This window comes from Delphinus delphis, chromosome 4 (genome assembly GCF_949987515.2).
Source record: "Delphinus delphis chromosome 4, mDelDel1.2, whole genome shotgun sequence".
Taxonomy (NCBI): domain Eukaryota; kingdom Metazoa; phylum Chordata; class Mammalia; order Artiodactyla; family Delphinidae; genus Delphinus; species Delphinus delphis.
Window position 1 is genome coordinate 108,662,182 of NC_082686.1, and position 24,951 is coordinate 108,687,132.

The 24,951-nt window shown below is 37.1% G+C and overlaps 1 protein-coding gene across 1 annotated transcript in view; it reads left to right on the forward strand.

Annotated features, from left to right (window-relative positions):
• PLCH1 (phospholipase C eta 1) overlaps nucleotides 1–24,951 on the forward strand; it is a 233,325-nt gene that overhangs the window by 134,777 nt on the left and 73,597 nt on the right. Inside the window, exons 7-9 of the mRNA XM_060011265.1 lie at nucleotides 2,594–2,764; nucleotides 17,316–17,409; nucleotides 19,549–19,752. Of these exons, the coding sequence (XP_059867248.1) occupies nucleotides 2,594–2,764; nucleotides 17,316–17,409; nucleotides 19,549–19,752 (469 nt within the window). The remainder of the gene's footprint in view (nucleotides 1–2,593; nucleotides 2,765–17,315; nucleotides 17,410–19,548; nucleotides 19,753–24,951) is intronic.

A 24,951-nucleotide genomic window follows, 5' to 3' on the forward strand; every position in this document is an offset into this window, starting at 1 on the left:
ATTAGTAGACTACTAATTCAGGAAATGCTCTTATTTGGAGATAAGTCATATGTATAATCCATGTTTTGCAGTGATTTTCTAAGTGACTAGGTAGGTGATTTTTTAATATGTAAAATTAAGTATAAGCGTTATATTTTATGATGTTTAATGTTTTGTGCTTCCTTTGTTTTCTAACCTCGTGTTATCAGAGATGGTAAGGGCAGAAACAGCATGAGGGGTGAGTTGCAACAATGAATGGAAGATGGAGGATGGCTTCGATCTGTGACCTCTTACGGTCACAGGTCCTGTGGTCTTGTCCTTGGAAGCTGGAGATGGTTTGCACTGGGGGAACTGGGTCCCATTGCACTGAAGAGAATGGAAAGAAGAGGAAGGAATGAGATAGTCTATAAAAGGAACCAGAGATGGAATGAGGGACTTTGGAGGGGAAATGAGTTGTCACAGAGTGAATTGTTTTTAAGTTATATGGAAAGGTTTGCCATGTTCTTGGCACTCCCTGTGACATCTTACTTTTGTTCTATTTCGAGTCCCACCTCCCCATGCATTCCTTTCCATAGGAGATATTCATAGTACTGGAGAGATAGCTCTGATTAAATCAGAGAGGCCACGCTTAAATAGGAGGGCAAAATCTATACCTACAAAAATAATGATTTGGGGGGTACTTTTTGGAAATAAGATAGAGAAGTAACATAAGATATTAAACTATTTTTACTTCTGTATTTTTTCCTCCTTCAGACACATTTTATCTCTAATACACTGAGTATTTTAGAGGGTAAACCGGGAAATATTTATGTCAAAAGTCTCGTAAGTTCAAAGTTAATGCTTTAGAGAAGTTTTAAGAAAACAGTAAGGTCTCTTTTTATGACCTTGGATTTAAAGACTGAAAGACTTCTCAAGCCGGCAGTGACTAGAGAAGCAGCTGGACTTCTATTGTATGTAGAATATTACTATCATAGGTCTTGCATGTAGCAGAGTTCTGTGAGTGCTCAGGGTGGAGTGATGGAAACAAAGATCTTAGTATTATTTTAAGGAACTTTTTTTTCTGAGTTGCTGGTAAAGACATTAAAGCCTTCCTGGAATTTTCTTTGCCTTTTTGTTGCAGTACAAGATTCAGCTGGTTTCTTTTAAAAATAGTCTTTTAAGGTATGGATAGCTTCTTTTGAAGTCTTTGATGCTATTGCTTAAAACTTAGAGTTTACTGTTCTTAATGGTTTAGGCATTTCCAAGGAAGTCTTGAAAAATGTATCATCTCTCTATCCAGGTCTAGATATTTTGAAACAAACTTATGGCAGAAATATGAACATTAGACCTACTTTCTTTGGATGCAAAGACTCTACAACCAAGAGCCTCAAACACCAAAAATGTTGGTATTCTCTAGACCAATCTGTCTCTGCCTTTAAAATGACAGAAAGCAACAGCATCACAGAGAAACGGTGTATGATTTAAATATTGGTCTAAGTGGTTGCTCAGAATTGACCCAAAGTTAGCAAAGTTTAAAAAAGTATATTTTTATACACACTTTGACTTTCAAAACTGTATTTAAAACCACATACCAGCTGACTATATGTCACAACATCTATGAATTTCAAAATGCCATTCAGTCCCTGTCAGTTTTTGCTCAGCTACAGCTGTGTTCACTAAAAATAAAGGAGATCATGTAAATGGATTGGTTTTTCATTATATATCCCCAACAGTTTTATGGTTTTATGACAAATTCAGCCAATCCGAAAGCAGGTACGTGGCGAAAGATCCTTGCTCAATAATTACTAGGAGCAAATAATTTCAACTAGTGATCAGTCCAGATGGATTTTTCAGGCTTTTATGGAGGAAAAGGTACCAATGATGCTGATGGCTGTAAGAGCAATAAGCTACCTATGCAGAATTAAGAGAGATTCTATTATAGGTAAAAATTACATTTGATTGAATCGCAGTTCAGAAGCTGATGAGAGACTAGAATTTTCATCATGTATTAAATGTATTTTCTCTCTTTTGTTCTTGATTAGTCTTGTCCAAACTTTCTTTTATTAGTTTTGTCAAAAGACCAGCTTTGGGTTTAATTGCTCACCTTTGATGTTATATCTGCTTGTTTTCTATTTCATTGCTTTCTGCTTTTGCTTATAATTTATTTCCTTCTATTTTCTTTAGCTTAACATTTTTCTAGCTTTTGGAGTTGAATTATTAGCTTCTCTGATTTTAATCTACATTGCTTATACATTGAAAACTTCAAGTTTCCTTCTAACTACTGCATCACACAAGTTGTAACACGTGGTACATGCGTTTACTTCTGTACGTTTCATTTCCTATTTAGAAATGTGTTTTTTCCAGACACAGTTTTTTTTAAGCTTTGTTTGTTGCTTTATAAATTTACTGTGATCAGAGAAATTAGTTTTTATAAGGTTGATTCTTTATAACTTGAAACTTTTTTGTGGCCTAATATATAGTCAGTTTTTAAATTGATCCATGTGTGCTTGAAAAGAACTTATTTACCATTTGTGAAATGTGTATTAGCCTTTTTTATAGTAAATATTATTTCCGGCTACTGAATTTCCTATTTCAAACTCTCACACTGCCTTGTTATTTTCTATGCCTCTTTCAGGAAGCTGATACAGATGAGAATCAGGGAACTTTGACATTTGAAGAGTTCTGTGTTTTTTACAAAATGATGTCATTGAGACGGGACCTTTATTTGTTGCTTTTGAGCTACAGTGACAAGAAAGATCACCTAACTGTGGAAGAACTGGCTCAGTTTTTGAAGGTGGAGCAAAAGGTATCATTAGACTGTTAAACTGAATGTTTACTTAAAAATACTTGTGAAAGATACATGAGTTTTTCTTGAGGTTGGGTGTAGATATTCTTTAAATTTAGAATAGAGGGGTAAATATCACAATTCCACAAAAATCTTATCTATGAGTTATTTAAAATGTGTTTCCAGCATCTTTAAAGAGGGAGTGACAAATTGAACACTTATACAATCTTTAACCTTAAATATGCATATTTTTCCACAGAGTAGTGGCAATTAACTCATGTGTTTCCTTTCAGATACCATGGTAATGTTTTCTTTATAGTAATAACATAGCTAGACATTTATTAACTATGACATAACTCTTAACTAGCAGTATAGTAATTCATTGGTAAATATCTTCCTTCATACCTTGCCCCGTGCATCTCTTCCATTTTGGCTGCGCTGTATACTTTATAATTAACCAGTATTAGTAAGTAAAGCACTTTTCTGAATTCTGTGAGTCATTCTGGCGAATCTTGGGAACTGAGTTGTGGGAATTGACAAAGACTTTCTCCTTAATGAAACAAGCTCTAAGCAGGCTCTTCTGAGTCAGTTTTTCAAAGGTTCCATCCTTTGGCCTTGTCCTTGAGTCCAGCTGTAGCAAGAATCCTGTCAGTTTAACCAGTCTCCATCCTCGATATCTAATCATCCTCAATATCTGATAAAATTCCTCGCCTATCACTATTCCCTGGGTGATATTTGATCAGCCTGGCCTGCATTTCAGGAAGAATCCTGTTAGGTTGGGTTAGCCAGAATCCCCTCTTATGCCTCCACTGACCCCTACCTTGCTCCTGGGCTATAAATCCCCACTTGTATTCGCAAATGAGCCAGTTCTATACTGAGCTCTCTTTTTCTGTTTTGCAACAGTTACTGATTAAAATCTATTTTTACTGTTTTAAGTAATGTCCAGAACTCCCAAATTTGTAGTAGGCCAGGCAGAAGTGGGGGTAGCCTGAGACCTCATCTGCGGCATCTGAAGCAGGGTTAGCCTGTGGGACTGAGCCCTGCAGGGTCTAATGCTGACTCCAGATGGTAAGCGTCATGACTGAATTGCATTGCTGGATACCCAGCTAGTGTCGGAGAGTCAGAGTTGGTGGTGTCAGAAAAAAGACACTAGACCTGGTAATATTTTACTTTATCCCATTACCACAATCACATGCATTTTAGTAATTACAGATCCAGATTTTATACATTTTTTTGTTGCTTTAAGGATTAAGCCAGATAGTGTTAGCAAAATGTTTTATCAAAATCAGTTATTTTAGTTTGATAATTTGGCAAAGGCAGAGATTCTCCATTAACAAAGTTAGCTGTTAAGGCAGGAAGAAAATGGGAATGGGGTAATAGAAGAATTATTTTCCCCAGAGAACATGCCCTTTCTAAATCATTATTCCCTGTTTCCTGCAATTATAACTACTCCTGCATTGTCATCAGAAGAACTCTTCACAGTATAGTGGAAAGAACCTTAGACCAGGAGTACAGAAAATCTGCATTTCATATCCTGCAAGCTTTATCAGTTGGAGAATCTTGGGCAGGCCAATCAATATTGTTTCTGAGCCTTGGTTTCCTGATCTGTACAAAGGGGAGCTGATACCTACCTTTCTTATCTCACAATGTCAGATTGAAAATTGATTGGGATGATGAATGTGAAAGCCCTTTGACAGAGATATTCAGAAGCACAGCAGTGTGAGAAATTAAAATGTTCAAAGAAAGCACTTCAAATTCATTTGTGCTAGTGGAATTTACCCAATCCATTTGAATAGCAATAGTGGATGTCACTTGCTAAGGGGCATATGTTTCTTCCCTCCTTTTGTTATATTGACATTCAACCAGTAAATTTTAGTTGGGGAAAACAGAAGCCAGTGTTCTGTGACATCTGCTCCTGGCAAATGATTACACGCGTTTCCAGTTTCTAAACTAGCTTGAAGCTACATATGGGTATAACATGAAAGAAATTTTAAAAAATTATCATATATCAAGAGGAAAATATTAATGTCCTGAAACTTTATATGTGGTCCAATATATCAAACATCATAAAATGAATGTCAAGTGCAAACTTGGAAAATATTTATAATATACAAAAGAGAGAAATAGTGAATTTCCTTAATATGGAAAGTACTTCCACAGACAATTGTGGGAAAAGATGACTACCCAATAGAAAAATGTGCAAAACGTTTGAAACATATAAAAAAATTTGCACAATGTCAATGATCTATTAAAAATGTTCATCCTTCACTAGTAATTTAAAAATGTGAAATAAAACCAAGACTTTTTGAATTTTACTTTTTATTTTAATATGCTTCTGCATTATTTCCATTTTTAAATTTTTTTTTTATTGGAGTATAGTTGATTTACAATGTTAAGAGACCATATATCACCCATCAAATTAGTAAAGGTTAAAAAAATATACTACCAAACATGGTGTCCATTTCTTATATTTCTGGTGAAGCTGTGGAATGTTACAATCTTTCTATGGGCAGTTTTATCATTAAATTGTATATCATATATAAAATTTTTACCAATCCATTTTACATCTAGTAGTTCATCCTAAGGAAATAATTGTGTATAGAAAAAAAAGTTATAAAGTTGTGCATTTCAGCATTCTTTAAAACAGAGAGAAATTGGACATGATCTAAAAGTGCAGCAGGAGAGTCATTTAGTCAAGAGTTTTGTGGGGTTTTGAGTTTCAAAATGGGATTTTCACAGTGGAACGAATCTGAGGCAATTTGATGATCCTTATGGCAGTAATTCATTCGTTTCTGATGGTGTAAGATTGGTGTAGACACCAGAGTATTCAGATTTTACAGATTTACTGAGTTGTGAAATGAAATATCACTGCCGGCCACATAGGCTGTCGGGATTATGGGAGTTCAAATACTGGCCCGTGAGTCAGATTTTTATTCCACTGAAGCTCTTTGCAAAATGAATTTATGCCTTTGACAGGTCCAACTGCTGTTTGATTAGGACTTTCATCCTTAAAATATGATGTGCTAAGGTAAATTCTTACTGTCTTTTATATCTGTGAAGAAGTGCCAGTTAAGGAAGAAGCCAGTTGGCTGAGGTTTCTCTTCCGTTGCTTCCTTGCATCCACAGATCAAGATCACAGATGTCCACTAGTCTGTGATTCCAGAGTACGTGGGTTGGTTGAGGCTCTTTGTTTCATTTTTTTCCCCTGTTTGCCAAAAAGCAACCTTCATCTCTTCCAGAGTTCCTATCCATTTTTTGGCACTGGCGCTGAATGTGTTTTGAGTTCAATTCTTTTCAGAGTTTTGGTTCAGGAGTGAGAAATTGATTTCATTCCCCCCACTCTCCTCGACAACCTTTCTTAGCAAGCCTCTACCTTCTTTTTATCTTTTTGTTTCTCATGGATTGAAGAGTGAGGAAGAGAAGGCAGGAATATTGAAGAGTCCTTATAGTTTTCAAACCCTTCTAGCTGTTAACCAAGAGCAAAAGCTACTTCCATAGATAAGTCAAAAGCAGATTTCTATTTATGTAGCGTTTTTATCTGAAATATGCATGTGGATGGTTAATTCCAGGGGAGTTTTCAGAACTTTTCTGATCCCATGCTAGAGCGCCCTCTTCTTGCTGAACTTTATGACATAGACCTATACATTATCCCTTTGTGGTGGTTCTTAACAGTTGCTCATTTTGCTTTTTTATTCTTTCTGCTGAAATATTCCCTTGATTCTTCTGATCCAATTATAGGTGTCATTTGTTCCCTCTCCCTTCACTACCCTTTACTGAATCCAGACTGGTTTGGTGAGAGTCGTGGTCATTCTAATCTTACCTCTCTTGTGAGAAATAATTATAAATTCTTCTTTGCTATAACTACCCATTTCTGGTGCTAGTGTACCTTTATCTTCTTTTTTTTTTTTTTTAAATCATTCTCCTCGTCATAAAAGTAGTTCTTTAAGAGGCTTTCCTGAATTTGTTTCATTTTTCTTAATTATTCACAGTTAAAGCAGTGAGAGACTGTTCAGAGTAATTATGTCATGTAATATTTTTTCTCCCTTGAATATAGTTCCCAAATGACATTTTTCTGTGAAATAGTCATGTATTTAAATGCTTTGAAATTTGTGGATTAATTTTTGGATGAGTGAGAGTAGCCATTTTGGGGAGATAAATAGCTCTCATGGTTGTCTTATTCAGCTGGAAACTGAATGACCATTCATTTAGAGATGTTTCTCTACTCCCTGCTGAAATTACCCAAAAATACAGTAAAAAGACCTCTCCCCGCCCTGTAAAACCACAAGGACAAAGAGAATGGGAGAGGAAACAGAAACAACAAAATCTTAAAACTTGTCTGATCCAAAGGAGACCCCAGAGCACTGAAACTCAAGCCCACGGAGCAGGAAACCACAAAGCATGTTCATTTGCCCAGAAGAACCCAAGAAAGATCAAAAATGAAATTTACATGATACTCTGAAAACAGAAGAGCAGGGGTTGAAAACACAAGCACTGGTTGGAAGTCTGATCCAGATGTAGTTAGGGCTCCAGATTCTCTCCCCTACCTCTTGCAGCAGGACAGCTGTCCCTTCTCCACCCTGGAAAAAAAACCAACCCAAGGAAAAAAAACCCCTAAAGATATTTACATCAGGAATTTCCTGAGTCCAGCCAGAGAATTCTACAGTGAAGCCTGCTAGTCAGTAAGCTCTGCTCATGAATACAGAGCTTCCAGCCAATTTTTTCTTGCCTTAGTTTGAAATAGGTTTTTAAATAGTCAGTTTAAAAAATGGGTTTTAAATAACCAAAGCTTACCACATTTGAGGAAATTCTTTGCTATAAAAAAGAGACAAAGGCAAACAAATAGAATCAAGAAACTTGGAGGAAATAGAGGCAATGCAGGGAGAAGGAAACTTTAAAAACTGACATTAATACAGCAGAGCGATTAAAAAAATTTCAGCCATGAAGCAAGAGAAAGATGCTATGAGAAAAGAAGATTCAGAGGAAGAAGAGAGCAGAGAACTAAATTCGTTAGTTGGCTTAGAAGATAAAGTTGAGAAAATTGTCCCCAAAGGAGAACAAACAGGAAAGAAATGGAAAAAACATAAGGACATTAGTAGATCGATCCTGAAGGTCCGCTATCTGAATAACAGGAGTTACAGAAAAAGATAAGAAAAAATAGAAGGGAGGATATTATCAAATAAGTAATACAAAAAATGATTAGAGCCCAAAGGGAGGAATGTCTAAATTGGTAGGGTCCACTGAGTGCCAAACACAGTGAATGTAGAAAAGATCCACGCAGAGACAAATCAAAGTGAAATTTTGCAATGCCAAGGATAAAATGAAACCCTAAAGACTTGCAGAAAGGGGGAAAAAAAAGCCTTATCAAATTAATGAACAAAGACAGGTCCTGTAAAAAGGATTGGAATCAGAATGGCATCAGACTTCTCAACAGCAACTCTGGAAGCCAAAAATCATGAAGCAATGATTTCCGACCTAGAACTTTCTACCTGGTCAATTTGTCAACCAAATGTGGGCACAGAATAAAAAACACACACAAAAATATGTGCAAGAAATAAATAATTTACCTCTCAAGTGCTCTTTGATAAGAGTGACAGAGTGAAATTGGGACAAAAAACTGAGTGAAATTTTAGAACTTAACCAGCCTGGAAAAAGGAGGACTTTTATAGTGGAAAAAATGGAATTCATGGATTCCCTCTTGCCTTTGATGTGGAAAATTATACCAAGAGACCATTAGAGTCATTGGGAAGAATTTGTGATAGGGACATTACAAATTAAATGAATGGATGGGAATTCCAGCAGTTAAATCAGAAGAAAATTCTATAAGAATAGAAACACAATCAGATTATACAATAGATCTAATGTTAACATTTGCATATTCAGGACAATTTACACACTGAATTGTAGTTTAATAAAAGTTAAGATATAACTGTATTGGGAGGATTGATAGAGGGCGAAAGTTAGTTTTGCTGGCCCAGAAGAGTTGTCTTTATTTAAAAACAATAAAAAGTTAAGAGATAATATTTAAAGTATATGAAATATAAAATAACATCATTAACATAATAATTAGGAGTATAAAGACTCATTCCACAAGAAATATCTAGAGATGTTGGCATTATTACCTCTGGACAGTGGCTCTGTGTATAAAGGGGGAATTCTGCTTTTAGTCATAAGCGTCTCTGTTTTGACTGACTTAATTATGGATATGTTACTTCGGTAAAAATAAATGGAAAAGAGTTTAGGAACCTTAAAATTCTTTGCAAATTATATTATGATTTTGTGTTTCGTGTGTTTTGGGAGTCATTCCAATCTGGAATCATCAAAGAGGTCAAATTATGATAACTGATTTGAAAGTCGCAAAAATTTCAAAAGTTAAGATCCAGGAGTTTCAGCTATACTGAAAAAAATAATCACTTTTAAAAGTAAGTATTTCAGTTTCTTAGCAGAAATAAAGAAAACACCCAGACAGTAGATACAAGGTAAAAGAAAAAGCTTTGGAGTTGAATTGAGAAGGTTGAAATTTGAACTTTGGTGCTGCCTTTTAATGACTTTATGACTTTGGTTGTGATAACCATTCTCAGTGTCAGTTTTCCTACCTACAGGATGGGGATAAAGATACTAAGTTTACAAGAACTGTTTAAGATTATGGATGTAAAACCTTTTTATAAACTGCATAACATTGACTACATTATATAAACGTAATCAAGTTTTCCTCAAGTTCTTCTTTTAGCACAAATTTCTCTGTATAGAAAAAACAATCACTAGTGTTAAGAGACAGTGAGTGGCTCAGATATTGATAGCAAACAAGACTTTCAAGTAAACTCCATGGGAAACAGGGAGAAAATGTTTCTATTTCATCTTATCAGCCATGTCAAATAGAAAGCAAAACAAGGGGAAAAAGAACAATAAAGAGCTAAACTAAACTATGTTAAACCTTCATTCATACAGTAAAATCCCAATGTAACTTTCAAAGTGAGGTCTGAAAAAGTCAATTGTGTAAAATGCAAGATTTTGCTATTGGGAAGTTAATTAAATGAAAGCAGGGATGGAGGAAGGATGAGAGCAGATTGACTTACATTTCAATTCTCATTGTTATGAGGTTTTAATGTATTTCACTGAGTTAATCCTTAATACTTGAATTTTGGATTAGCTCCCATTAATTCTTACATGGTGCCCAGGAAATTTTGGGCTTCCTAGAATGCCTACTGATATTTTCATCAATTTAATGAATACTTTTCAAATATGATGATTTTTGTTAACACCTTCTGCTTTGTATTTTGAGCTAGTAACATGTTCTCATCGGCAATTAGCTCCATCCCAGGATGCCGGGGTTTTCTTTTTTGTTTGCTTGAATTTTTTTAGATCTCATTGTCTCCTGGTAGACTACCTGAGTCTAGTGCAAGTCCCCAGCATCTCTGAACAAATGGCCTCGTAAACCAAATAATTGCAATGTGAATTCAGTCTTCCAATGGCACATACAATTTTTATCAATTTGGTTCTTTCTATTTTGTGAGAAATTACTTATCTTTTAGACTGCATGTGATAAGCCTCTCTAGCTTATAGCAGACAAATTAATGAGCTGCTTAAAGCCAGACTTGGTCAGTTGAGTTCCTCGCAGGCAGCATGGTTTCATTTATTTATGGTATTTTCGGGTGGTGTCTGGTAATGTAGGCCTCTGCATGGAGTAAAGGTTATAAAATTTACTCAAAGAATGTGTTAGCCATTATGCAGCTAGTTTTAGGGGAAAAAAAGCATTCTGTGCTCTTTCAAACATGCAAAAAATGGTTGCATAACAGAGCTTTTTTTTCCCCCTGCAATAAGTTAAATGCTATTAAATAGACAGTTTGAATTAGATTTCACTAAAGCATAGGTATTGAACCTAAGAGATAATAGAATTTTTGAGAATATCATTGAAATATAAAATACTGGCTCGCAAGTTAGCTTCCTCTATCATTATTCATTAGTATATTTATTTATTGATTGATCTTTTTTTATTTTATTAAAATTTTTTTTAATACAGCAGGTTCTTACTGTCTATTTTATACACATCAGTGTGTACATGTCAATCCCAATCTCCCAATTCATCCCACCACCCCACCCCCACCCCCACTTTCCCCCTTTGGTGTCCATATGTTTTTTCTGCATCTGTGTCTCTATTTCTGCCTTTTCATCTGTACAAGTTTTCTAGGTTCCACATATATGCATTAATATACGATATTTGTTTTTGTCTTTCTGACTTACTTCACTCTGTATGACAGTCTCTAGGTCCATCCACATCTCGACAAATGACCCAGTTTCATTCCTTTTTATGGCTGAGTAACATTCCATCGTACATATGTACCACATCTTCTTTATCCATCCATCTGTCGATGGGCATTTAAGTTGCTTCCATGACCTGGCTATTGTAAATAGTGCTGCAATGAACATTGTGGTACATGACTCTTTTTGAATTATGGTTTTCTCAGGGTATATGCCCAGTAGTGGGATTGCTGGGTCATATGGTAGTTCTAGTTTTAGTTTTTTAAGGAACCTCCATACTATTCTCTACAGTGTCTGTATCAATTTACATTTCCACCAACAGTGCAAGAAGGTTCCCTTTTCTCCACACCCACTCCACACTTGTTGTTTGTAGATTTTCTGATGATGCCAATTCTATTTTTTTAAATTAATTTATTTAACTTTTATTTATTTATTATTTTTGGCTGCGTTGGGTCTTCGTTGCTGCATGCGGGCTTTCTCTAGTTGCAGGGAGGAGGGGCTACTCTTCGTTGCGATGCGCGGGCTTCTCGTTGCAGTGGCTTCTCTTGTTGCAGAGCACGGGCTCTAGGTGCATGGGCTTCAGTAGTTGTGGCTCGTGGGCTTCAGGAGTTGTGGCTTGCTGGCTCTAGAGCACAGGCTCAGTAGTTGTGGTGCACGGGCTTAGTTACTCCACGGCATGTGGGGTCTTCCCGGACCGGGGCTCAAACCCATGTCCTCTGCATTGGCAGGCGGATTCTTAACCACTGCGCCACCAGGGAAGCCCGATGATGCCCATTCTGACTGGTGTGAGGTGATACCTCATTGTAGTTTTGATTTGCATTTCTCTAATAATTAGTGATGTTGAGCAGCTTTTCATGTGCCTCTTGGCCATCTATATGTCTTTGGAGAAATGTCTATTTAGGTCTTCTGCCCATCTTTGGATTGGATTGTTTGTTTTTTTAATATTGAGCTGCATGAGCTGTTTATATATTTTGGAGATTAATCCTTTGTCCATTGATTCGTTTGCAAATGTTTTCTCCCATTCTGAGGGTTGTCTTTTCATCTTGTTTCCTTTGCTGTGCAAAAGCTTTTAAGTTTCATTCAGTCCCATTTGTTTATTTTTGTTTTTATTTCCATTTCTCTAAGAGGTGGGTCAAAAAAATGTTGTTGTGATTTATGTCAAAGAGTGTTCTTCCTATGTTTTACTGTAAAAGTTTTATAGTGTCCGGTCTTACATTTAGGTCTTTAATCCATTTTGAGTTTATTCTTGTGTATGGTGTTAGGGTGTGTTGTAATTTCATACTTGTACATGTAGCTGTCCAGTTTTCACAGCACCATTATTGAAGAGACTGTCTTTTCTCCATTGTATATCCTTGCCTCCTTTGTCATAGATTAGTTGTCCATATGTGTGTGGGTTTATCTCTGGGCTTTCTATCCTGTTCCATTGATCTATATTTCTGTTTTTGTGCCAGTACCATATTGTCTTGATTACTGTAGCTTTGTAGTGTAGTGTGAAGTCAGGGAGTCTCATTCCTCCAGCTCCGTTTTTTTCCCACAAGATTGCTTTGGCTATTTGGGGTCCTTTGTATCTCCATACAAATTTTTAAGATTTTTTGTTCTAGTTCTGTAAAAAATGCCATTGGTAATTTGATAGGGATTGCATTGAATCTGTAGATTGCTTTGGGTAGTATAGTCATTTTCACAATATTGATTCTTCCAATCCAAGAACGTGGTATATCTCTCCATCTGTTTGTGTCATCTTTAATTTCTTTCATCAGTGTCTTATAGTTTTCTGCATATAGGTCTTTTACCTCCTTAGGTAGGTTTATTCCTAGGTATTTTATTCTTTTTGTTGCAGTGGTGAATGGGATTGTTTCCTTAATTTATCTTTCTGATCTTTCGTTGTTAGTGTATAGGAATGCAAGAGATTTCTGTGCATTGATTTTGTATCCTGCAGCTTACCAAATTCATTGATTAGCTCTAGTAGTTTTCTGCTGGCATCTTCAGGATTTTCTATGTATAGTATCATGTCATCTCCAAACAGTGACAATTTTACTTCTCTTTTCCAATTTGTGTTCCTTTTATTTCTTTTTCTTCTCTGACTGCTGTGGCTAGGACTTCCAAAACTATGTTGAATAAAAGTGGTAAGAGTGGACATCCTTGTCTTGTTCCTGACCTTAGAGGAAATGCTTTCATGTTTTCACCATTGAGAATGGTGTTTGCTGTGGGTTTGTTGTATATGGCCTTATTATGTTGAGGTAGGTTCCCTCTCTGCCCACTTTCTGGAGAGTTTTTATCAGAAATCGGTGTTGAATATTGTCAGAAGATTTTCCTGTGTCTATTGAGATGATCATATGGTTTTTATTCTTCAACTTATTAATATAGTGTATCACATTGGTTGATTTGCATATACTGAAGAATCCTTGCATTGCTGGGATAAATCCCACTTGATCATGGTATATGATCCTTTTAACATGTTGTTGGGTTCTGTTTGCTAGTATTTTGTTGAAGATTTTTGCATCTATTCATCATGATATTGGTTTATAATTTTCTTTATTTGTGGTATCTTCGTCTGGTTTTGGTATCTTTGTCTGGTTTTGGTGATGGTGGCCTCATAGAATGAGTTTGGGAGTGTTCCTTCCTTTGCAATTTTTTGGAAGAGTTTGAGAAGGATGGGTGTTAGCTCTTCTCTAAATGTTTGATAGAATTCACCTGTGAAGCCATCTGGTCCTGGGCTTTTGTTTGTTGGAAGATTTTTTTTTTTTTTTTTTTTTTTTGCGGTATGTGGGCCTCTCAGTGTTGTGGCCTCTCCCATTGTGGAGCACAGGCTCCGGATACGCTGGCTCAGCGGCCATGCCTCACGGGCCCAGCCACTCCGCAGCATGTGGGATCTTCCCAGTCCGGAGCACAAACCTGTGGCCCCGGCATCAGTAGGCGACTCTCAACCACTGCGCCAACAGGGAAGCCTTGTTGGAAGATTTTTAATCACAGTTCCAATTTCATTACTTGTGATTGGATTGTTCATATTTTCTGTTTCCTCCTGGTTCAGTCTTGGAAGGTTATATACCTTTCTAAGAATTTGTGCATTTCTTCCAGGTTGTCCATTTTATTGGCATAGAGCTGCTGGTAGTAGTCTCTTATGATGCTTTGTGTTTCTCTGGTGTCCACTGTAACTTCTCCTTTTCATTTCTAATTTTATTGATTTGAGTCTTCTCCCTCATTTTTTTGATGAGTCTGGCTAAAGATTTATCAATTTTGTTTATCTTCTGAAAGAACCAGCTTTTAGTTTTATTGATCTTTGCAATGTTTTTCTTTTTTCTATTTCATTTATTTCTGCTATGATCTTTATGATTTCTTCTATTAACTTTCGGTTTTGTTTGTTCTTTCTCTGGTTTCTTTAGGTGTAAGTTTAGATTGTTTATTTGAGATTTTTCTTGTTTCTTGAGGTAGGAATGTATTGCTATAAACTTCCCTCTTAGCACTGCTTTTTATGCATCCCATAGGTTTTAGATTGTCATGTTCTCATTGTAATTTGTCTCTGGGTATTTTTTGATTTCCTCTGATTTCTTCAGTGATCTCTTGGTTATTTAGTAATGTATTGTTTATCCTCCATGTGTTTGTGTTTTTTCCTTTTTATTTTTTTTCCTTGTAATTGATTTCTAATCTCATAGTGTTGTCATCAAAAAGGACGCTTGGTGTGATTTCAGTTTTCTTAAATTTACTGAGGCTTGATTTATCACCCAAGATGTGATATATCCTGAAGAATGTTCCATGTGCACTTGAGAAGAAAGTGTAATCTGCTGTTTTCAGATGGAATGTGCTATAAATATCAATTAAATCTATCTGGTCTCTTGTGTCATTTAAAGCTTGTGTTTCCTTATTAATTTTCTGTCTGGATGATCTGTCCATTGGTGTAGGTGAGGTGTTAAAGTCCCCCACTATTATTCTGTTACTTTCGATTTCCTCTTTTATAGCTGTTAGCATTTGCATTATGTATTGAGGTGCTCCTATGTTGGGTGCATATATATTTATAATTGTTATATCTTCTTCTTGGACTGATCCCTTGATCATTATGTAGTGTCCTTCCTGTCTCTTGCAGCATTTTTTATTTTCAAGTCTATTTTATCTGTTATGAGTATTGCTACTCCAGCTTCCTTTTGATTTCCATTTTCATGTAATATCTTTTTCCATCCCCTCACTTTCAGTCTGTGTGTGTCCCTAGGTCTGAAGTGGGTCTCTTGTAGACAGCATATATATGGGTCTTGCTTTTGTATCCATTCAGCGAGCCTGTGTCTTTTGGTTGGAGCATTTAATCCATTCACATTTCAGGTAATTATTGATATGTATGTTCCTATTACCATTTTCTTAATTGGTTTGGGTTTCTTTTTGTAGGTTCTTTTCTTCTCTTGTGTTTCCCACTTAGAGAAGTTCCTTTAGCGTTTGTTGTAGAGCTGGTTTGGTGGTGGTGAATTCTCTTAGCTTTTGCTTGTCTGTAAAACTTTTGATTTCTCTATCGAATCTGAATGAGATCCTTGCTGGGTAGAGTAATGTTGGTTGTAGTTTCTTCCTTTTCATCACTTAAATATATTGCGCCACTCCCTTCTGGCTTGTAGTTTCTGCTGAGAAATCAGCTCTTAACCTTACGGGAGTTCCCTTTTATGGTATTTGTTGTTTTTCCCTTGTTGCTTTTAATAATTTTTCTTTGTCTTTAATTTTTGTCAGTTTGATTACTATGTGTCTCAGTGTGTTTCTCCTTGGGTTTATCCTGCCTGGGACTCTCTGTGCTTCCTGGACTTGGGTGGCTATTTCCTTTCCCATGCTAGGGAAGTTTTCAAGTATAATCATTTCAAATATTTTCTCTATGTTCTTTCTCTCTCTCTTCTCCTTCTGAGACCCCTATAATGTGAATGTTGGTGCATTTAATGTTGTCCCAGAGGTCTCTTAGGCTGTCTTCATTTCCTTTCATTCATTTTTCTGTATTGTTTTCCGTGGCAGTGAATTCTTCCATTCTGTCTTCCAGGTCACTTATCCGTTTTCTGCCTCAGTTATTCTGCTATTGATTCCTTCTAGAATAAAAAAAAAAAAAAGTAGAAATACCTTCTATTTTTCATTTCATTTATTGTATTGTTCATCTCTGTTTGTTCTTTACTTCTTTTAGGTGTTCTTTAATTCTTCTAGGTCTTTGTTAAACATGTCTTGCATCTTTTCGATCTTTGCCTCCATTCTTTTTCCAGTATCCTGGATCATCTTCACTATCATTATTCTGAACTCTTTTTCTGGAAGGTTACCTTTCTCCATTTTATTTAGTTGTTTTTCTGGGGTTTTATCTTGTTCCTTCATCTGGTACATAGTCCTCTGCCTTTTCATTTTGTCTGTCTTTCTGTGAATGTGGTTTTCGTTCCACAGGCTGCAAGATTTTAGTTCTTCTTGCTTCTGCTGTCTGCTCTCTGGTGCTTATTAGCATATTTAAATATCATTGTGAGATTTTGGGGCTGAATGGATTTTTGATAAAAATATTGCATCCTTTATTAGTATTAAAGAAATTATTCTCAAAGAGTTTGCTTTTCCCAGTGATACTAAGCATGAAATGTACATGCAGCAAACTTGAGACTAACTCAATAATGTTAGCATATACTGCTTTTTTGGTACCATACATTTTTCTTACAAATATTAATCCATTTAATCCCCACAACTACATTATAAGGTAGCCACAGAGAAGGTGAGTGACTTATTTAAGACCACTCTGTTAATAGTATGAGCCAGCTGATTTGAATACAAGAATTCTCACTCCAGAATTCTCACCTACCTTTTTATTTTCTTTTGCTAACCTTTGCGTTCTTGAGTCACCATGGCCGACTGCTCTCATGAATCGGTTGAAGGATCTGTAGCTATAAACACACAGGTGGTTTACCTAGCATACGCTTCTTTGGTAGAGTCATTTTCTTTTTGCATACAATTTATGATTAGCAAACCTCAGTGTCTGTGTAGAAAGCATTACTTTTGCAGATAACTACTAGCTTACAGTGAGTGGATGCTTGGCAATGCATTTGCAGTGATTATTGACTTGGTTTTATTAATCTTGTTGCTTTATAGAAAATATTTGTCTAGTAGTTGAAGGACTGTTTTCACTGATTAAATCTGAAAGATACAAGGAATACTGAGATCTTGATCATTTTCCAAAGGTTAAGTAGTTATGACACTAGTAACCTCAAATATGGCTCATTTAACCATTTTGCACTATATCACGAATGCTTAAAAAAATCAGTATGCCCTTTTAGCATAGAGGAACATATCTCATGAAATTGCAGGTACTGTACTATTGTTCTGTTTTGTTTAGATGACGAATGTGACAACAGACTATTGTATTGACGTCATAAGAAAATTTGAAGTTTCTGAAGAAAATAAGGCAAAAAATGTCCTTGGCATAGAAGGTAAAATAACCAATATCCTTAATTTCTCATTTCTCAGTTTAGTTTGCTAAGTTACATTCTAGCAAAATTTTTAGGAAAAGAAATAGGGAGATAACCTTGGAATTACAGATGATTCAAATAAAACCCACGACACACATATTTTCCTACAAAACAGATGCCATGATTTTGCTGTTTCTTTTTTTTTTTTTTTTTGCTGTTTCTTTTACTTTTGCAAGGACAGTAGCATTTTCCACTCAAGCAAGTCAACTTGATGCCACTATGTATGATAGATGCCAAGAAATATTTTGACTTTTCTCAAATGGTTAATTTTTAGAAATAGTTTCAACCAGATAATCTCATGATGGGAAATTTGGCCCTAAAATAAGTAAACATGTTTTTTTGTTTTCTTTTTTTAAATGTTGGCAACTAATTTGTTTTCCCTAGTTGGTAGTGGTAGAGAGGTTGTAGGGACCACAAATTTTGTTAACATGACTATCTCATTTTATAACTGAAGAAAGTGAGGCTTAAAGAAATTAAGTAATTTGGGACTTCCCTGCTGGTGCAGTGCTTGAGAGTCCGCCTGCCAATGCAGGGGTCATGGGTTGGAGCCCTGGTCTGGGGGATCCCACATACACTGGAGTGGCTAGGCCCTTGCACCACGGCTACTGAGCCTGTGTGCCACAACTGCTGGGGCCCGTGCGCCTGGAGCCCGTGCTTCACAATGGGAGAGGCTGCCCGCGCACCACAGTGAGGAGTGGCCCCCGCTCTCTGCAACTAGAGAGGGCCCGCACGCAGCAATGAGGACCCAATGCAGCCAAAAATAAATGAATGAATGAATAAATTTTTTAAAAAAAGAAATAAGTAACTTGCCCACAGTTATATATATTAGATTCTGAATATATATTTAGAATCTAGCTCCTAGGATATTATGTATAAATGATATGACATGAATATAGCTACATGTATCTATAAGTCATATGTATTTAAAATATGTAGGGAAAGAAATTTGTAGGCTGCTCTCCAAAAGAGAACATGTCCCAGGCAGAATAGATAATCTTAATAAAAAAACTACTGGGGCATCCTACTTCCTGCAAGAGCATATGATACCATGGCTTATCTTACCAATTTTGATTGTTGGCCTCCTATTCTCCCAAACAGGCTTAGTGTGGACAAGGGGGTATGATATTGTATGTTTACTTCCAGGGATAGAGGCTAATTAAAACGAAGAGAAATTATTTAATATTTATATAATTAAAAGCTATTTTAAAAACAACCAAAGAAGATAAACTAATTTGGACCTTTCTTTACCAATAAATGAATCTTTTCTTTGGTGGGGCCTTAAAAGATGGAGTTAAACCTGATTTCTAAGTTATGGCCATAAAGATGAGCATGAAGAAATTCTCCAGAGTTTCAGAGGATATTTACCCGTAGTTTTACCACAGGATTCTTGAAGACTTGAAATAATTTACCCTAATGATCATTCCATGTAGGTACTTGTAGGACATTCACATATCTGTTAATATGATAATGAATGCCTTTCCTACCCAGGCACTATGTTTTTGAAAAACTGATAGGGTTTTCTACATAATCTTGAAATACTTTTTCACATTTCTCAAATGTGCTAGCCATTAGTAGCATCTTGCCAAACCAGTTTCATAGTCAAATAATCATACCCTGATTTTAAGCTATGCCTAACTTCTGACCTGTTACCTCAGCTATGGCACTGACAATACTATTTTTCAAATCAACTTAATAACCTATCAGGTTGCTGTTGATCAGTATATCACTTAGGATAAATATGGTTTGAACACTGCATGAGCTACCCATTAGGTCACACTGAATAATCATAGCTTGAGTTCAGCAGTTACTGAAGAGCTTTGCAATAAGCCCCCTCCCTCCCTCAATCAAAACTCTTAAAAAGTCTGTTTTTCTGTAGGTTATATTTAAACTGCTACTCCCCAAAGTCATATTTCAGTTTTTGACACTGTCTATTTGATCTGAAGCACATCTCTCATTGCCCCGGTATTCCCTGCAAAGGCTGTCCTGAAGGTAAATGAGGTAATCAGTATGAACAAACTTTGATCTCTTTTGTCCTTGTTAGAGTTGGTTAAGTATATATGCTTCAAAGCTATAGTACTTCACTCTCTCTCATTTCCAAAGGCTTCACGAACTTCATGCGTAGTCCTGCTTGTGACATATTTAACCCACTGCACCATGAAGTGTACCAGGACATGGACCAGCCCCTGTGCCACTACTACATCGCTTCCTCCCACAATACATACCTGACCGGGGACCAGCTCCTGTCTCAGTCCAAAGTGGACATGTATGCACGGGTGCTGCAGGAGGGCTGTCGCTGCGTGGAAGGTGCGTGCTTTGAGCGCGAGTGTATGTGGGTGCACACGTGCTTTAGTCAGGCACGTCTAGTGTAAATAATGGAGACCTAAAAAAATGCACTCATGCTAATCAGAACTATTTTCCCACTCACTGTAAAGTTATTCTTAACTCATATTCCTCTCCGGTTCCTCCTGACACTTCAAACAGGGAGAGACATGTGTACTAGCATTTGGGAGGCACACCTTCAGGTGCTGAAAAATTGTGATGAATGTGAAAGTTTTTCCTAGAAAGATTTTTTTTTTTGATTAAACAATGGTAAAGATGGTTCAGGATAAATATTTATTTTTAAGATACTTCATGGTCTATCAATCATCCAACACTTATTAAATTTCTAGGAGGTTCCTGGGGGTTAGGACATAGATGTAAGACGTGGCTTCTATCTTTCAGGCGCTCACAGGCATTAGAAGGGGTGGACGGTAAAAATCATAGTATGGTGTGAGAATTCCACCAGTTGAATCAAACGTGGTTGAGAGGTGATACAGAAAGTGAGGGATGACGTAAAATATGATGAGAAATCAGCCTGGAAGGTAGACTTGGGTCAGCGATAAAGGGTTCTGAGTGCTGTGATAAGGAATTTCAGCTTTAGCTTTTGGTAACGAGGGTCCGGTGGATTGTTTTAATACCTAGGGTGATACGGTCAGACTTGCAGTTTAGAAAGATTGCTTGGGCAGCAGTGTAGGAAGATAATTTTTCTTTAAGATGTATGTTTGTGGTGGGGGAAGGGAGGTGAAACTAGAGCAAGGAGAATGGTGGGAAGGCTATTGAAATGATTGAAAGGAAGGATCATAAAAACTTAGACTAGGTGAGAGAGATGCTTATACAGATATTAAAGAAGTAAACTTACAGGACCTGGTGAGCAAAGCAAAGGATGTAAGGCTTGAAGGGGAGAGCTGGAATGAATGATGGAGCCATCATCTACTGTGGGGACTGAGCATTAATGAGTTCAGCTTTCCATCGGTTGAGTTTATAGTGACTTTGTAATATATACATGGACATTTTTATTAGTCAATTAAATAACAATATGTGAACTCAACAGAAGGATCCAGAAAAGATAAAGATTCCACAATTCCGAGTTTTCTGTGTGTTAGCGTACAAGATCACTTACAGAGACCTTCGTGTGTAAATGTACATCACAGTGGACAAGATCACTTAGAGGAGTGGCAAAGAGAACAAGGCCTGAGGACTTATGCATTCCAACCTTTCGAAGCAGAAAGAAGAAGGGGAACTGACGAAGACAACTAACACAAAGCAGTCACTTGGACCTAAGGGATGAAATGGTCAAAAATGTCCCATGCAATAGAAAAGTAAAATAAAGACTAAGTGTCCAGTCTGGTTGCATTTGACAGCTGGGAGGTTATTAGTGTCTTTTGCTATATAGTTTTGGTGGCCTTTCAGTGGGAAGGTCAGGTAGATAATCTGCTGTGAGTTAGTCACTTGGCATTTTTCTGCATTAGGGGAAGACTTGATACAGGGTTGGGGAGGTTTTGAGACTTGGAAGAGGGGGAAATGAGGATTCATTCATTATGCTTTTAGATGGGGTAGGGGACAAGAAATTTTAAAATGGTTCATGCCTGTTACCCTCTCTTTTCTCAGGATAGTAGGAGAGAACGCCATCCACTAAGTGTAGAGTGGGTGGAGGTTGGCTGGGGGGTGGGAGGCGTAAAAAGATCAGCAAATAATGAGTAAGGAGTTGACAAGATAAATTGGGGAAGGCCTAGCTAATTTCAAAAACAGTCTTTAACAGAACAGTCTTTTTGTTATACAAAGTCTGCATGCTCAGACTGCTCCCCACCCCATTCCCAACAGACTAGGTATAGGAGCAGTGAAGACAGATTCTAGAATTGATCCAAGCCTCTGGATTTCCAGGTCGTATAAAGTATCTTCAAGATGTTGGTGAGAGCTCTTTTAAGTAAGTGACAGTAGGTCCATGAACTAGGAAAGGAAACGAAGGGGCCACAAAATGAGGTTAAGAGACTAGAAGACTCAAAGAAACAGAAATACTGAGAATGTCGGCATCACGCATACCGTAAACAAGAACAGAGAATTATTATCACAAGGTGGAATTTTGGATATAGTTGAGGTAATGACTATATGCAGGGCGTGTGGTGGGTGAGCATGATTAGAGTGAAGCAAGGAGCTGTTGGCATTGAGGTCAAGGTTAAGTGATTGGGTAGATTGCCCACATGGACTTTTAAGTCAAAGGATGCTGACAGGGCGATTCAAAGCTAAAAAATTAAAAGGTCAAAAATTGGATGTTAAAAACTGTAAACCACATACTTAAGCAGAAGAAGAATGCTACGGAAAAGGCACTTGGAAGATTCCTGGAAGGCAGAGATGGATAAAGTGAGGTTTAAAAGCGGGGGGATTTTTTAAATGAATGTAGAACAACAATTGTTTAAAAGTAGCATCCTCATTTTGTGATTTATACAAAAAAAGCATCTGTGGAGAAAGGAAGTAGTATCCTCCCAGGTAAACTGGTTGTTAACCAAGATAAGGAGGTTGAGGAAGAATTCTAGAGAGTCTAATGATGAAAGGGGGTTTGTTAGAGAGTCTGATGATGAAAGGGGGTTTGTTAGAGAGTTTGATGATGAAAGGGGGTTTGTTTACACTGGAATGGAGATTCCATGGAGCAAAGGGGAATTGCTTTTTGGTGGGAGCATATGGGAGTCAGCAGTAGGTAGCAAGTTGTTCTTGGGGTGGTGGAATAGTGTAAGGAGATGAATAAAGCAGTAGGGCAGTGAGATAATACTGGTGAGTAGAGGAACTCTACTTCTTTGTCAGAGAGTTTCTGGCTTGAAGAATTTTCTGCTGCAAAAGTAGCAGATGTAATGTTACAGTAATAGTAGTAGTAATGTTATAAAGGCAAATTGACATATTTTGAAAATGGACAGGTATTAAAAACTATCTGCATACAGAACCATTAGGACCACTACCAATTTAGCGCTCTGGAAGTGTATGATTTAAGACATTTTTGCAGTAGATGCAGAGAACACCTACTGACAGTAGTGACTGATAATTGAGTAGCTTAAGCAACTGGATAATGAAGATGCTTATAAAATATTAGCATAAAGGAAAACCTTTCGAGCAACAGAAGGTCTTGAGGTGACATTCTGTTCTCAGCCATTATTCGACCATTTGTTCACTCAGCACTCAAGCAGTTTTACAAGTCTGTCATGCATAGAGATGCCAGGGCCCACACCCTTATTGACTTCAGAGTGATGGTTGCCTATCATTTTAAATGGTGACATTTTCTTGGAGGCCAAATATGGAAAATGACTTCTGGTGACTCCATGAAGTGAAAGTCAACTCCAGGCAGTTTTGCAATTTTGTTACTTCTGTGCCCTGTACTGTTTCCTTTGCTTTTCAGGTCTTTCAGGTGCCCAATCATTTCTTTTTGGATTTCTCTGTCCAAAATCAGTGTCTTACCCAAGCTTAACCATGTTCTAATGATCAACTCCTTACTCAATCAGATCTTCTAATTCTCTGGCATTCCTTGGGCTATTAAGAAGGAAAGTTATCTGATTAAGATAATTTATAGTAAGACACAAATAATTTTTAGTTTTAGCTTTTTCAGGGATCTTTTAATTTTAAAATTAGCTTTTAGAAATTGTGTGCAGCAGATGACATTGAACATGGGCCTTCCCTTGTACCTTCTTTCTTCCTCTTTGCCAGTCACCAAAGTAATAGAAGCTATTGATCTTTGCCCTCCTTGTGTAAAAGGTGTTGCTTGCTCCAGACATTCACACAAACTGAGAAGATGCACAGCTTGTATATAATTTCAAAGGACGTGCAATCTCTCAAATATCTCCCTCGCCAAGCCTGCATCAGCAAACTTCTCCTCTGTTGTTTGGCTTGAAGTTTTCACTATTGGAAAAATCTATGACTGGACAGTGAAAGTCAAGCTGCTATTTCTGGAAGGTTTTGTTGAGAAGAAGCATTATACTGTGTTTATCTAGGAGACTTGGTCAGCTTTGTACTTGCTCTATTTCCTGTCTGAAACTATGGTTGTCACCTTGGCTTTGAATATACTGGGAAGGAACAGGGAAACCACCATGATTTCGTCCCCTTTTGTGGGCTAGGTTCTGGTTAAGTGCTTTCCATGCATCCTTCTTTAATTCTTACAACACTAAGGAAGATGGAATAATCTCCTTAAGAAGGCACCCCAATTTGGGGTAGGGTTGGTGGCTCAAGGTCCCATAGCTAGGAAGCTTGGAAGCTGGTATTTGAATGCAAGTTGTCTGACTCCCCCACTTTGCTTCTCCAGGAAGCCTTTGGGGTTTTTGGAAGAACACGCATTGAATGACATGACCAACCCAAGCGAGGGATCAAATAAGGGCCATCTGGTCACATAAGGAAGACTAGGAAGAACAGTGCACAGCACAGAGAGGAGGTTGGCTTTAACAGGAGGCATTTGCTTGACCTGTGATTAGGCTTGGCATCTAAATATCTAGATGTTCCTGAAGACTTTAGAACTTGATAACGTGATTTCTCGTGCTCTCCTGACAATTTCTGTCAGCCCTGTAATTTGAAGATCTTAGTTTACACTTCAAGCTTGGACCTGGAGGCACCAATCTATACACACCCAGTGGTGCTTTATCTACCTTGCTTCTGGATGAAGTTGTTTTTATTCTTAAACAGCTGCAGCTAGGAGTTAAAGAACCTGATTTATAGAATGTAGCAGGTCATGGATTAAAAATTTCAGGTCCCACAGATAATTTTCTGAAGCAGCTTTTGCCAAGTATAGTTCTTAGAGATGGAGAGTAATGATTCTGGACAGTTCTTTCATGGTATTGTGACCTGAAGAATCTCTCCACTTTCAAGCTTCTATTTTGATAATACTGTGTTTTCCATCTCCATTAGTTCAGCTGCAACAATGTCCTCGGTCAGGATATATATGGTGTCTTGGGGAAGACGAGTAAGTCTTTTGTTGGTGAAGTGAGTTTGCCAGCAAATCAGATTGATGACATTTTTTACACGGCCTTTCCTTTCCCTTGATTATCAGCCCTAGTTGCTTTATAAATATGGATGTTCTGTCCAGGGGATTTTCACTTTCATTATGGAACTGACGTTGTATTGCTGTTGTAATCAGTTCACAACTTTTCCTGTTATCTCTGGGAGCACTATCAGGGTGAAACATTTTGAGCTCCACTATGAAAAGCTGTCATGTTA